At 39.8% G+C, this 15,212-nt stretch overlaps 3 protein-coding genes across 6 annotated transcripts; 1 reads left to right on the top strand and 2 right to left on the bottom strand.

The window, feature by feature from the left end:
• Positions 1-76: 76 nt before the first annotated feature.
• Positions 77-3,361, top strand: LOC106410803. Of its 3 annotated transcripts, none has more exons than XM_013851417.3 (3): positions 77-187; positions 391-756; positions 1,215-3,361. In XM_013851417.3, exons 2-3 carry the CDS (start codon positions 410-412, stop codon positions 3,160-3,162), a joined length of 2,295 nt encoding a protein of 764 aa, XP_013706871.2. In that variant the 5' UTR covers positions 77-187; positions 391-409; the 3' UTR covers positions 3,163-3,361. The 3 variants fall into 3 exon arrangements, with proteins under 3 accessions (XP_013706871.2, XP_013706869.2, XP_013706870.2); XM_013851415.3 differs by having other exon boundaries at positions 94-287; XM_013851416.3 differs by having other exon boundaries at positions 112-271.
• On the bottom strand, positions 3,355-6,054 carry LOC106410805 (mitochondrial thiamine diphosphate carrier 2). 2 transcript variants are annotated; one of them, XM_048762211.1, is made up of 8 exons: positions 5,521-6,054; positions 5,239-5,403; positions 4,981-5,097; positions 4,774-4,885; positions 4,379-4,506; positions 4,098-4,250; positions 3,873-4,022; positions 3,355-3,793 (listed from the first exon to the last, which is right to left on the bottom strand). In XM_048762211.1, the coding sequence occupies exons 2-8, from the start codon at positions 5,371-5,373 to the stop codon at positions 3,575-3,577; spliced, it is 1,014 nt and encodes a 337-aa protein (XP_048618168.1). In that variant the 5' UTR covers positions 5,374-5,403; positions 5,521-6,054; the 3' UTR covers positions 3,355-3,574. The 2 variants fall into 2 exon arrangements, with proteins under 2 accessions (XP_048618168.1, XP_048618169.1); XM_048762212.1 differs by lacking the exon at positions 5,521-6,054 and having other exon boundaries at positions 5,239-5,511.
• A 1,689-nt stretch (positions 6,055-7,743) lies between these two features.
• LOC106352228 (flowering-promoting factor 1-like protein 3) lies at positions 7,744-13,879 on the bottom strand. Its single transcript, XM_048762214.1, has 2 exons — positions 13,324-13,879; positions 7,744-7,945 (listed from the first exon to the last, which is right to left on the bottom strand). Exon 1 carries the CDS (start codon positions 13,676-13,678, stop codon positions 13,352-13,354), a length of 327 nt encoding a protein of 108 aa, XP_048618171.1. The 5' UTR covers positions 13,679-13,879; the 3' UTR covers positions 7,744-7,945; positions 13,324-13,351.
• Positions 13,880-15,212: the final 1,333 nt, after the last annotated feature.

Below are 15,212 nucleotides of genomic sequence, written 5' to 3' on the forward strand. Positions count from 1 at the left end.
TGAAGAAGATGAAAGTTATATAAAAAAGACGATGTTAACAGATTGAATTGAAGCACCCAAAACGCAGCGTTTTACCACTTTCGGTTTTATATTAATTAATTAGTTGAAAGTTTTTGCCGTCTCTCCTCTCTGTCTCTCCGAGTGGCTTGGATTCGTTTCTCGAAGCAAAGTCTCCGACTTTCAGACCGTACGTGGTCTCTCTGTCTCTCTCCGCCGTTATCAAAGATACCCTTTTTCGATTCTCCCTCTCTTACCAAACTCCAACACTTTGGTCTGTTTCATTTTAGGTTTTTTTCTTTTTCTTTTCCAAATCATCTTAATCTGATTTGCTGTGATAGCATTTTATCAAACTCCTTACTCTTTGGTCTGATATAGGTTTTTGTTTTTCAGATTCGAAGGTTTTGTAGTGATGGCTACGAAGAAAGTGATAGCTATATGTCAAGCAGGTGGACAGTTCGTAACCAACAAAGATGGTTTATTAGTTTACACCAACGGAGACGCTTACGCCATAGACATCGATCATGACACATCATTGAGCGACTTCAGGTCCGAATTAGCTGAGAATTTCGGGTTTAGTTGGGAGACGATGACCCTCAAGTACTTCCTCCCTGGAAACAGGAAAACCCTTATCACCATCTCTAAGGATAAGGACTTTAAACGCATGGTCAGCTTCTCCTTAGATGCACCTAATGTTGAAGTCTTTGTCTTACCTGAGGAATCTAAAGCCATGATTGTGTCCAACATGCCAGCTAGTAGGTATGTGTGTTTCTACTTGAGAGAATGTGAAAGTTCTTGTTAAAGAACATTAATGTTGCTGTGATTGTCCTAGTTTCTCACACCTAATGGCTGTTAATTGTGTTCTAAAAATCAGTCTAGGTGGCCCTTACACTGATTTTTAGAACACAATTTGTCGATTTTTTTAACAAGATTAGAGTGGCTTTGAATACATCAAATTGTATTCTAAAAATCAGTCTAGGTGGCGCTTGCTTGCCTAGTCGGCAAATCAGACATAAACGAAACGGTTTTTCTAAAACTAATTTTTAAAAATCGCATAATCAATAATCTCATATAAAGCACCTAACTACCATCGGCCTAAGCGCCTGCATAATCAATAATCTCATATAAAGCACCTAACTACCGTCTAGTGATTGACATTGTTGAAGATCATAACAACTGATGTGTGAATTTTTTGTTTTTTTTTTTGTTTGAGCCAGGTCAAGTAGGACTACTGCATCTGAAGCAGTGGTACCTGTAGTTTCTGCAGGAGATATTGTTATGAGAGATGACAATGATGATGATATAACAACTAATGATTTTCAGATCGATATGGGAGTAGTAATGCCTGACATAACCAGCGATTTCCTTCAAACCGACGACAAACAACACATCAAACCCGCACAGCAGTGGGAGAACACCATCACCGGCGTCGACCAAAGGTTCAGCAGCTTCACGGAGTTCCGAGACGCATTACACAAGTACTCAATCGCCCACGGGTTCACCTACAAGTACAAGAAGAACGACAGCCACCGCGTCTCGGTCAAATGCAAAGCGCAAGGCTGCCCCTGGCGCATCGCCGCGTCGAGGCTCTCCACCACGCAGCTGATATGCATCAAGAGAATGAACCCGAGGCACACCTGCGAGAGAGCCGTAGTGAAAGCGGGTTACCGCGCGGCGAGAGGCTGGGTTGGGAGTATTATAAAGGAGAAGCTGAAGGCTTCTCCTGACTACAAGCCTAAGGACATTGCAGAGGATATAAAAAGAGAGTATGGGATTCAGCTGAACTACTCTCAGGCGTGGAGAGCTAAGGAGATCGCTAGAGAGCAGCTTCAAGGCTCTTATAAAGAAGCGTATACTCAGCTTCCCTTTCTCTGCGAGAAGATTAAAGAGACTAACCCTGGTAGCGTTGCAACTTTCGTGACTAAAGAAGATTCTAGCTTCCATCGTCTCTTCATATCGTTCTACGCATCTATAAGTGGGTTTAGACAAGGCTCTCGCCCTCTACTCTTCCTTGACAGTGTTGTCTTAAACTCAAAGTACCAAGGGGTTATCCTTGTTGCTACAGCTCCTGACGCAGAAGATGGAGCGTTTCCAGTAGTGTTTGCGGTTGCGGATACTGAGTCAGAAGAGAACTGGGTTTGGTTCTTGGAGAGTCTCAAATTAGCGTTGGCTGATTCACGGAGAATCACGTTCGTTGCGGATTTTCAAAACGGTTTGAAGAATGCGTTGCCTCTTGTGTTCGGTGACGAGCACCACCATCACGCCTATTGCCTGCGACGCCTCGCGGAGAAGCTGAACACTGACTTGAAGGCTCAGTTCTCTCACGAGGCGAGACGGTTCATGCTCAGCGACTTCTACGCAGCTGCTTACGCCACGCGTCCTGAAGGATACTACAGTTCTTTGGAGAATATAAAGAACATTTCTCCTGACGCTTGCGCTTGGGTTGTGGAGAGTGAGCCTCACCGTTGGGCTAACGCTTTGTTCGAAGGAGAGAGGTATAACCACATGAACTCCACTTTCGGGTTAGATTTCTACAGCTGGGTCACTGAAGCGCACGAGCTGCCTATAACTCAAATGATAGACGAGCTCAGAGCGAAGCTGATGCAAACGATCTACACGAGGCAGGTGCAGTCCCGGGAGTGGGTTGGGACAGTGCTAACACCAAGTAACGAGGAGAAGCTGCGGAAGGAGATGGAACTCGCTAGGTCGCTTCAGGTGTCGCGGCCTCACGATAGCTTATTCGAGGTTCATGGTGGTGAATCCATCAATGTAGTTGATATCGACCAGTGTGATTGTGACTGTAAGGTGTGGAGATTGACTGGTTTGCCGTGTAGCCACGCGGTTGCGGTGATTGAGTGCATAGAGAAAAGCCCTTATGAGTACTGCTCTAGGTACTTGACATCGGAGAGTTATCGGTTGATGTATGCTGAGTCTATTAACCCTGTCCCTAACGGGGGGATGATGTCGGAGGAACAGCCTATTGAAGGGGTTGTTTCGGTGACGCCGCCGCCCACTAGGAGGACACCGGGGAGACCAAAGAGTAAGCAAGAGGAACCGGTAGACATGATCAAGCGTCAACTTCAGTGTAGCAACTGCAAGGGGTTGGGACATAACAAGAAGACCTGCAAAGCTGGGTCTGAGGTACAGACGGAGAGACAGGATTAAGACAAAACATAGTTATGGTTAGCTGACTTGGCCCAACATTTTGGTTTTTGTCCCTCTAGTTGTTGGTTTTAGGTGTGGAAGGTTGTGCGACCAAGCGAACAGAGACCAACCAGCACTTAATCTCTGCTTTTAATTGGCATTAAACTTGATGTAGTTCACATTTTTGTCATAAATTTTTGGAATTACAGTCCATATTAAACAATTGCTTGAACATGATAAATTGGATTCATTACACAGCTTTATAATCTCACTTCACAGAATCAGCCACACTTGTTAGAAACTTCCAAAATTGCCAACAACACTTGATGTTTTACTTTTACTTGTATAATTCCCACCCGTGAATAGGGCCAGAGCCTATAATAAATTGCCAGCAACAGAAAAGATATAAAAATGTGAAAAAGAGTGTAAATCTCTACCAAGAAATCGACTCCAACCAGTCAGAGGTGAACTCATAGGCCACGAAGGTAACAGCACCAGCAGGAGCAGCTTTCACAGTGGATGGCACAATGCCTTTGTACAGACCGTGCCACCCTTCAGACATTAGAATCTGTTTGAGACCGTCTAACATGTTTCTGTATGCACGTCGCTCCACTCTGGCTCCATATCTCGGATGTCTCTGCAAACCTTCAATCTGCAACAACATAAAAAAAGCAGTACTAAGATTAATTGAATATCTTTACGAAGAATCCAATGGGTAAAGATTAACAGACCTGGAAGCGCTTTTTAACCACATCAAGAGGATGGCAGACGAGTTTGGCGCTAGTGCCAGCTCCAAGACCACAAACAAAAAGCTGGAAGCTAGAAAGGTTGGTGTCCACGTTGATAGGGTTATTGGAGGATAACATGCGTCGGTTCCAGTCCTGGTGAATAATCAAATGCCCTGATTGTCTGTCACTAGAAATATAGAAAGACAGATTATTTAAGAAGACTCTTACCATCATCCAACGCTTGAACATATCGTAAGTGCCAAATTGCAGGCCAGCGTAAGGTACGATTTCAACAAGTGTTGGTGTTAATCCATTATACAATCCTCTTATGCCTCGAGATTTGATAATATCGAAAAATGCAGACCTCATTGTTGGATACACCTGTAAACAGCCATCAATCAGTCAAATATGGTTGCAATGTCACTTAACAAGAATAGAAAAATAAGAAGACCCCTCGGAGGCAAGAGATTTAAACTGTATTACAGGCTTCATAAGTCAAGAAACAAAACCTTAGGCTCCCCCTGCGAGGCCAATATTGTCCTAAGAAGATCAAAGGGGTACGATCCTAGCGTAGCAGCACACCCTGCTAAAGCTCCACTGACGAAAGATAGATAAGGGCTCAAATGCATATGATCCTCTGCATTCCAAAAGTATACAACCAGTTTAGGTAACACACTGATCTCCAAATTACAACAGTCATTCAGCCAACATAATCTGAAGAATTTGCCTAGAGTGAAATTCTCTTTCACCAATAACAAGAAATGCAACACGATGTAGGAAAGAACAGAATCATCTACCCCTAAGATAGTCATGTGAAAACAACAAAAAAGACAACGCACTAACAATCTACAAAGTACCATATCTAGAAGAAAAAAAAACCAGAGTTACTATGTAGAGTCATTACCTGTTTTAGTAGAACCAGATGCAAAAGATTTCAACTTATGCAGTACTGTAAACTGAATTGAAGTATATGGCATGACCATAAGCAAAGCTGGCACATTCCCACGCCAAAACCCCTGAGAAAAAAAACATCAGAACAAAGAACAAGACCTTCATGCCACAGACCTTAAAGCAAAGGTTTTAGGAAACGGAAGTGGTCTAAGAGACAGACCCGGAAACCTTCTTCTCTAAAAATGTCTTTAGTAGCCTGTACCATCCCTGTATACTTAGATGCTCCTGACAAGTTCCCCCTGACCACAGACCATGAACTCGTCGGTTCTAGCTGAACCTGCAACCACACATTAAAGCTTCTTCAGCCATCTCCACAGATAAAGGTAATCACTTTCCTAGTGAATCCAAATATTCCCAGATAAAGTAGAAAAAGAGCTAAACTTTATCAATGGGGTATGAAAGAAGAGAAAGGCAATACCTGAAATCTAATCTTAATGACATCAAGCGGAGAAGTAACAGTGCGGGAAACACCACCGGAGATGGCACCGGCGGAAGCATCAATCAGGGCACGTTTAATCTGTCCGGGATCTTCGACCGCCTCCGTGGAACTCATTTTTTTCTTCTAGGGTTTCGTCTCTACAAGCTAAAATCAATTACAAAACCCATCTCATCAAATATAAAACCTCACAAAAGGAAAGAGATCAATTTCACATCAACATTGGAAAAAAAGATATCATCTTTATCTTCCGAGAGATTTTACCAGATAACGAGAAGGAGCAGCGACATTTATTGACGACGATGGTGATCTTGCGGGATAAGCACAGAAGAAGAAGAAGGAAGGATGAGCCTTACAGGAAGGTTGTGTTGCCGCGGAATTGGGTGGTGATAGAAAAGGATTCGACTTGAAAAAGATTATAAAAAAAAAGTTGGGAGCTTTTCTTCAATCTCCGTCAACGATCGTGTGCTCCTCCGTATCCCAATTTAAACGCACTAAAACACTTCTTTACAGAGTTAGCCCCTTTAATGTTCTGTCGGTTTCATGAAAATATCAATTTTATGAGGACAAAGCTAATATCATTTATTTTTAATAAGGTTTCAACTTGCAAAGGAACTTGCAAAGGTTGCTCTTTTTTTTTTGACGTGCCTTTACGTCTTCTGAATGGGTGAGGACTACTCACTGTAGCTTCTCTCTCGACGGGTTATGAAACACGATGACCATAGGATAGGATAGGATAGGATAGGATAGGAGTAGAGAGAATATTAGCTTTTTTTAAACATGGATTAACTCGTACTTAAAACGAATATGAAAAAATCAGAGATGGGAGTTATATAGCTCACGCCTGGTTAAAATCCGTTTTAGTAGTATTTACACCGAATTAGAATATGTTCAAATCCTCAGAGGGTCCCAACTCCCATGATATGATATTCACATTTCTTTCTGAATATTATGTGTTTCTCTATATTTGATATTAGAGTTTTGAAACTGCTAAACAAACTTTTAAAACTTTTGTTTATGGAATATATTTGATGATAAAAACGATCTTATATAACTAGAGACAGTGCCGTGCGAAGGTTTTCGGAAGCCCGAAGCGAGTTCAAAAATATTATTTTACATGATATCTTTTTAATAATAAGATATATATATAACATTCAAAAGTTTTGAATTATTACATAAACGTTTTCTAAATTTTCTTCACCAAAATTTTATAAACTAAAATTTTTTAATCATGAACAAAAAGTATGAATTTGTAATATAAATACAAAGATAAAAAAAAATTGATTGAAATGTTGGTAGCTGTCAAAAAGGTAAATCTTAACATTTAAATTAACTATAGTAAACTATATATTGAAAATATTATAAATCTTTATCAAATTCTCATAAATATATAAAATAAATCTAACTCACAGCATATAAAAAAAAAGACCAATGTGGATCAAAATATTTGCAGTTTTTTAGAAGTAGAATCTTTATAGTTTTATTTAAAATATAGCAAAAATGATCACAAACCTAGTTACTTTAAACAGAAGTCCAATTTAAAATCAAATAAAAATAAAAATCTAACTAGGAGAATGTTAACTATCGTGTAAAAGTATTTTTTTTTGTAATTAGGGGCCCTGAAATTTCTATAAAACTTGAAGGCCGTAGGCAAATGCCTTTTTCAAAAGCCTCTAAGCACGGCTTTGACTAGAGATGGTCCTAATTCCTAACTGGCTCTTGGAACTCGTTTACGCTGAAGCAGGTGATGGCTAGATATGATTCCCCAACTAAGTGTGGAATCTTAATATCTAGTGTTTTCCTCTGCAGATACTACTCGTTTTCGTGTAAGCTTCTTGGTATCTGCCTTTTTAAAAAGTCATCCTAGTTGTTCATAAAATATGTATATACAGTATCACCCTTTACTCGTTTACAATTCCACCGTTATATCATTCTCTGCAAATGGACTTCCACCATATGGCAATTCTCAAAAAAGAAAAAACTTCCACCATATGGTTATTCAGAGGACACACTAACAATACAAGATGTAACCTGGAATGCCTTTTTTATTAATCGGGAGAGGTGTCGACCGAAACTCGACTAATCATCTGCTCATGTGGGTCGGCCTACCGACGACAGGCAGCCCGGTTGTTCTACATGGAAAATTAGAAATTCACACCGCATGGCCACACGTGAACTAATAATTTCGCACTAAAGTGAAATCGATTTATGGCACGAACCAACATGACGAGACTCCTCGTCTAGGAAACCACCACAATGTGGTTACCATCTTCTTTTTATTACAGTGCCACATTATATTGATCCAGTGAGATATCAAAATACGTAATTTTCTTACCTCTATATCCATTCTTTTTTCTTTTCTTTTTTTGTGAATCACCTATATCCATTCTAGACATGTCCTTTTCATGCAATCTTGATAAATTATCTTCTTTGACCAATCAATCACAAACTGGACTTTGTTTTAATTAAAAAAAATCATTCTTCTAATGCATATATAATATAGTTATTGTCCAGTAGGAAAAAAAGGTCGTTTTCCATATACATATTAGACTACTTATTAACATACTTAATATTTCCAGAATAGTAGTACATACAACATCCAACATTCAAATACAGAGTTAGCTTCACAAGAGACATAACACATACCAAACCACACCATGTGCACACAACCCATCTTACAGATAAGAGCCTGAAAACGTAGTGAGGATTGAAGTTTCGAGATCGGAGAGGATTCCCTTCGCTTGTTCTCCTTCCATATCCCGGTCATGACGCACGACGAAGGCATGAGTACGGCGGATCCGCCGGATGTTCTGATCTCTCCGACGAGAGGAAGCACATCTTTGGGGGAGACGCGAGTTTTGGATGGATCGATGAAGGTTTGTGTAGAAGGAGTTTCGGTGGACGATGGATCTACGGAGAAATCACCGACGATCTTGAATCTGGGGGTAGCAAATCGGGGGATCTCTCCGGAGAAGGTGATTGAGAATGGGGTTAAGGAGAAAACGCAGGTGGTTTCAAATCTGGAGGTATCAAAAGAGGGATCGAAGAACTCGTGGGTTGGAGTGGTTCAAGGGCAAAAGGTTCTGAAGAAATATGATGTAGAAATACAGATGCAGGATGGTATTGGATCAGTAATGGTACCAGAGGAGATTACAAAGGGTGTAGCACCGCTATGGGATGATTTCTTGATTGGGAAATTTCTTGATGTAGCGCCGCATATAGCAAAGGTTCATGCCATTGTAAACAAGATATGGACGCTCAATGACAAAGCTCAGAGGGTGGAGGTTTTCGAAGTGAATGAAACAATGATGAAGTTTAGGATACTAAATAATGCTGATAAGAACAGGGTGCTGCGCAGAGGAATGTGGAACATTGCTGGTGTCCCAGTGGTGTTAACGAAATGGTCACCAGTGATTGAGAAGGAGAAGCCACCCACACAATCAATTCCTATGTGGGTGCACATTAAAAATGTTCCAGTAAAGCTGTTCTCGTGGCAGGGTCTGAGCTTTGTGACAAGTCCATTGGGGAGCCCAGTGAGATTGCATCCGGAGACAACTCAATGTCTCAACATTGAAGTGGCAAAGATATTTGTAAAGGTGGACCTTTCAAAAGATCTGCCAAAGAAGATGAAGTTTAATATAGAGGGAGAGGAAGTCATGGTGGAATACATCTACCCGTGGTTACCAACAAAATGCCCAAAATGTGAGAAGTGGGGACATACAGTAAAGAGATGTCCACAAGGGAATGAAGAGCAGTCCGAGGAGAAAGACCAAATTGAAGAGGGAGAAATAAGAGAAGTTCAGAGTGAGGAAAAAGTGGAGAAGGAAGGACAGGAGGAAGACAGAGTGGTTCACATGAAAAATAAGGAGGAAGAGAAGAAGTTTGAAGAAGTTGAGGAAAATACGGAGAAAGAGAAGGAACTAGAGTGGTCAGAAATCACTCCAGGGAAAGCTAGCCGTTCCCCTAATATGAGTCAAAGGGGATTGGAATATGATCAAGTCTCTCTTATTACAGAATCCAGATTCTCGGTTTTATCACCAGAAGAAGGAATGCAAGATGATGAGGAGAATGTAGAACAGATTGCAGTGCCGTCTAATTCGAAATTGAAGGAAAAGGAGGAAGTACGAGTGTCAAGGCAAGTCTTGCCTAGAGACTCAAAGTTGAATCACAGATATTTGGGAGACAAAGGAGGTCAGAAAGCTCAGGAAGGCGATCCTAGCTATCTGAAAACGAAGAAATCTCGACGCTAATATGTCAGGTTTCTATTGGAATATAAGAGGTTTTAATAAAGCATCTAAACAGGAGATGGTAAAAGAATGGGTGAAGAAGAGAGGTTTTCAATTTGGTTGCTTAATAGAAACTAGAGTGAAGGAGAATAAAATCAGGAGGATTGTAAATAAAGTGTTTCCAGGGTGGTCCTATATGGAGAACTATGAGCACAATAGGTTGGGAAGAATGTGGATTGTGTGGAAGCAGGGGGTAAGGGTTACGCCTTGTTTTCAGAGTGAGCAGCTTCTCACAGTATCTATACTAATGGAGGGTTTGGAGGAAGAATTTTACTGTTCTTTTGTTTATGGTTTGAATTTGGAGGAAGAGAGAAGGGAGCTTTGGAGAGATCTCAAATCTCATCAAGATTCTCCAATTATCAGCAAAAGGGCGTGGATCATTCAGGGAGATTTTAATGAGATACTATCAGGAATTGAGCATTCAGTAGAAAGCTCTTCTCATGATTCTGTGGGTATGAGAGAATTTCAAGAAGTTGTTGAGTATTGTCGTTTGCTGGACATGTCGTATCAAGGTCCAAGGTTTACCTGGTCAAATAAGAGAGATAATGGTATTATCTGTAAGAAGTTGGACCGGACTTTGGTAAATGAGGTATGGCTTCAGAGCTATCCTCAATCATATTGTGTATTTGAAGCTGGTGGCTGTTCGGATCATCAGAGATGCAGGGTTATCATAAAAATGGATCTGTTGAAGCCAAGAAAGCCCTTTAAATTCGTAAATGCGCTTGTTGACACTCTGGAATTTCTCAGGGTGGTAGAGAGCTTCTGGTCTGGAACTGAGAATCTGTTTGTCTCAACTTCTGCTTTGTTTCGGTTGTCAAAGAAGCTAAAAGCTTTGAAGCCACTATTGAGGAATCTAGGAAAAGAAAAATTTGGAGATATTTTTAAAAGAACAGGGGAAGCATATAAGGTTCTCTGCGAAGCCCAAATCATGACATTGGAGGATCCTAATCAGAATAATGTGAGGGCAGAATCAACTGCTTATGGAAGGTGGTCTCTTTTGTCAATGGTGGAAGAGAGGGTTATCAGTCAAAAAGCAAAAGTCCATTGGCTAAGTGTGGGAGATGGAAACAATAAGAATTTTCATCAAGCAGCTAAAGTGAGAGAAGTTAGAAATGCCATAAGAGAAATCAGGAGGCTTGATGGTTCAGTAGCAGAGAGTCAAGAAGATATAAAGAAGGAGGCAGTGGATCATTTTCGAAACTTCCTCACACATATTCCTTCAGACTACAGAGAAGTACCAAGGGATGAATTGAAGCTGCTTCTAAACTATGAATGTTCTGAGGAAGATGGAAGAATGTTGATTGGGGTAGTTAATGCAGAGGAGGTTAAGAAAGTTCTATTCTCTATGGCAGCGGACAAGTCTCCAGGCCCTGATGGCTACACGAGTGAGTTCTTCAAAGCTTCATGGTCTATTACAGGCAGGGATTTTGTGGTTGCGGTTCAATCATTTTTTGAGAAAGGTTTTCTGCCAAAGGGCATCAACTCCACCATTCTGGCCCTTATACCAAAGAAGAATGATGCCACCTACATGAAAGACTATAGACCTATCTCATGCTGCAACGTATTGTACAAGGTAATCTCAAAAATTCTTGCCAATCGCATGAAAAGACTTCTGCCATTGTTTATATCGCTAAACCAATCAGCATTTGTTAAGGATCGTCTGATCATGGAGAATGTTCTTCTAGCTTCGGAGTTGGTAAAGAGTTATCATAAGAACTCAGTCACAGAGAGATGTGCAGTGAAGATTGATATATCAAAGGCTTTCGACTCGGTTCAGTGGTCGTTTCTGCTATCTGTTTTGGAAGCTTTAAATTTTCCAGCAAAGTTCATTCTCTGGATTAAGAAATGTATAGAGTTGGCGTCTTTCTCTATTCAAATTAACGGGGAGCTGGCAGGATATTTCAATAGTAGAAGAGGGCTACGTCAAGGATGCGCACTCTCGCCATACTTATTTGTGATCTGTATGCAAGTGTTAACAAAGCTCCTTGATAAAGCTGCAGTGGAGAGAAGGATTGGCTACCACCCGTATTGCAGAGATTTGAATTTGACTCATATATGCTTCGCTGACGATGTCTTAGTCTTCTCAGATGGGAAAAAGAATTCAATTGAAGGGATTCTAGAGGTGTTTCAGGATTTTGCTAAGATATCAGGCTTGAATATTAGTCTTGAGAAATCTACCCTGTTCTTGGCGGGAGTTAAGAGTGAAGATAGCGCTTCTATACTGGAGCAATTCCCATTTGAAGCTGGTTCACTGCCAGTAAGATATCTTGGTCTTCCCTTACTAACAAAGAAGATGAGTGTACAAGATTATTCTCCTCTGATATCAAGAATAAGAACTCGTGTTTCTTCTTGGACTGCAAAGCACTTGTCATTTGCAGGAAGACTTCAATTGATTGGTTCAGTGATATATAGCATCACCAACTTTTGGACGTCGGCTTTTCGCCTCCCGAGTCAGTGTATAAAGGAAATCCACAGCATCTGCTCTGCTTTTCTCTGGTCTGGGCCAACGCTATCCACACGGAAAGCAAAAATTGCATGGGCTGATGTTTGTAAACCAAGAGATGAAGGTGGGTTGGGTTTGAGGAATTTGTTGGAAGCAAACAGAGTGGCTTGTCTGAAGTTAATATGGAGAGTGTTATCTGCAAGGTCTTCGCTATGGGTTAAATGGATTTGGAAGTATCTCATAAGGAAGGGATCGTTTTGGAGTGTAAATGAAAGGAGCACTCTAGGCTCTTGGATGTGGAGGAAACTCCTGAAGATGAGAGCTGTTGCAGTGCAGTTTTTTAAGGTGGAGATAAACAGTGGCTCTACTACTTCTTTCTGGTTCGATAGATGGTCACCTTTGGGGGTTCTTATTGATTTCACTGGAGGAAGAGGCTGTGTAGAACTAGGTATTCCAATAAATGCAACGGTGGAGAGAGTCATTCAAACTTATAGGAGAAGAAGGCGTAGAGTTCCTATTTTACAGCAGATAGAACAAGAGATTATGGCTCTGCAGGAGAGAAGTCTTAATCAGCTGGATGATGTTTGTTTGTGGAAAAGAGAGAGTGGTGACTACGCATCGGAGTTTTCTACTTCCCAAACTTGGAACTTGTTACGAGAGAAGAAGCAGAAGGTTCCCTGGTCTAAAGGTATTTGGTTTCCTGAAGCCACACCAAAATTCTCCTTTATGGCATGGATTGTCATTCATAACAGGCTGGCTACTGGTGATAGGATACTTAAGTGGAATCCTCAAGCAGTGTCTGTTTGCTGGTTATGTAAAACACATTTGGAGACTAGAGATCATCTTTTTTTCGAGTGTGAATATTCAAAGGAAGTCTGGTTGGGGTTAACTAGAGGTTTAACAGGCAGTGGAGTGTGTCAATGGTTGCAGGTTATGCAGATACTGACCAATGGTTTACATGAAAGGGTAGTGACGTTCTTATGGAGGTATTGTTTCCAATCTGTTCTTCATGCGATTTGGATGGAAAGGAATACTAGGCGTGTGGAGGATAAAGCTCTGCCAACTTCTTGTCTTATGATAAAGTTGGACAAGCAGGTCAGAAACAGAATTACTTCTTTGAGAAGGAAGAATGGAGGTAAATATGAGAAAGCAATGGAGGAATGGTTTAAAAGAAGGTGAAGAAAGGAGTATGGAAGTTAAGCAATAGATATGAGTTCTTTTTTGTAATAGGAAGCAGTCCCCTCTGTAAAAAAGTTTTTTTTGAAGTGAATAAAATTTAAAATTCTTTCAAAAAAAAAAAAAAAAAAAAAAAAAAAAAAAAAAAAAAAAGATAAGAGCCTGAAAATAGAAAACCGCCAAAATATGACTACATGTCCCTGACTTGGAACATGTTGCGGTTCTTGACGACGATGTCGTACATGTGCATCGACTTAAACTTGGAGAAATCAGTGGGGAGCGAGATGAGATGAACGGTGGATGCTTTGTGGAACTGAAGGAGATGAGCATTCTCGTAGTAACGTTCCCAACCAAGTGCGTAAAGATGTCGCTGGAGATGTGAGTAAGAGGTTATGACCTCGTTGCTTGGAGTGTAAACCAGAACCTTTCGCTTTGCCTTCACAATGTTCGTCTCATCAGCTCCGGGATTCTCCACTAGCCGAATGACGCCATTCTTGAACACCCACACTCCCGACATCTCCACGTCTTTATCTTTTGAAGTATATATTGAAGTTGTTCTCGAGGTATCCTGGTAGAGGAGACGTGGTTATATATAAGAGCAAGCTCAGTAATTAATTTTTTTTCTGCCAGTTAATGTATTCTAATTATATTCTTGAGAAGTCTGACAGAAAATATTGTTACCACAGCTTTTTTTCCAAAAATAAAATAAAATAGAAGCAATGTTTTTTTTTTGTTAAAAATGAGATGATGTGCCATTTTGAAATATATGTACTTTGGTAACTTGGTCAGAATTGTATTACTCCCGAATTGTTTTTAGAGAGTATGATTTTTTTTTTGAGTATGATTTGGTTATTAGGTGTATACGCAACTTAGTCAATGTAACAATAGGTATTATAAAAATCAAACATATATAACACTAATCTGATTAATCATACTTCATAAATTACCAAATATGTTTGTGTCCCATGGTTAAAAGATCGAACCGCCATTTGAATTGCAGTTATTAACCGTATGCTAATGCTTTACACAACTCAAACTTTACCAAATACATACTATCTATCACATTTGACCCCTAGCTTGTGAATAATTATGTGAAGCCATTCCTGAATCAGATTATCAGCATGGGCATTCCTTCACTTTCTTGGACTGACAAGTCATTTCGAAGTGCTTGGGGGTATATTGACATATAAAATTGAAGAAGCTGGAATATCAAAAAGAAAAAAAGTCACAATGGAGAGAAAAGTATACATAACAAATTTTGAAATTCAATATATTTATCTCACAGGGATGGGCAAAGGATACATCTTCAAATTGGTCCATACGTTAGAACATGTGTTAAATCAACCCAACTTCATATATAATTTTGTAATATAACAAAAAGCTTAATGTTCATGAACAGTATTCTATTAAATGGAAAGATTTTTGCGGAAGAAAAATAAAACAAAATATAGAAACAATTTCAATACATAGTCAATAAGTTATTCATGGTCAGCATAGCAAACTATCATGAAGAGATTTTGAAATTAATCGTCACAAATTTAATTCAAAAATCATCTATCAAAAGTAGTGTCTGTTCATATGGGAAATGATTATTACTCTTGCTTTTCTTGCTCTTACCTATCAATTAAGACAAAAAAAATTCAGTTGTGTTCTCAGACCTCATTGTGGACAGTGGACTCAACGAGTCATGAGGTAGATCAGTTTTGACGGTTCTAACTTCTAAGGAACGCATGCATGCTTCACGAATTAAATAAATCCCTCTGCAACGTTTTTTGGGCTGGTCTTCTTCACCTTTTGAAGACGGCATGGTATGTTCATTCACATACGTCACGTTGATAATACACAAATATATTTCTAAGTTTGAAAAGTCTACACATGATTTTTCTGCAACTTCAATTAGTAAGAAAAATCTCAAGTTTTAAAAATCAAATAGGCTCAACGGTACTACCATTTGTATATAATTTTTAAAACGAGACATTTAAGACAAATATTTTAAAAAAAATCTAGGCTCACAAATCACAAGTTAAGGACCTTAATGTGGACTCTTATAA

Source organism: Brassica napus, chromosome C7 (assembly GCF_020379485.1).
Source record: "Brassica napus cultivar Da-Ae chromosome C7, Da-Ae, whole genome shotgun sequence".
NCBI classification, from domain to species: Eukaryota; Viridiplantae; Streptophyta; class Magnoliopsida; order Brassicales; family Brassicaceae; genus Brassica; species Brassica napus.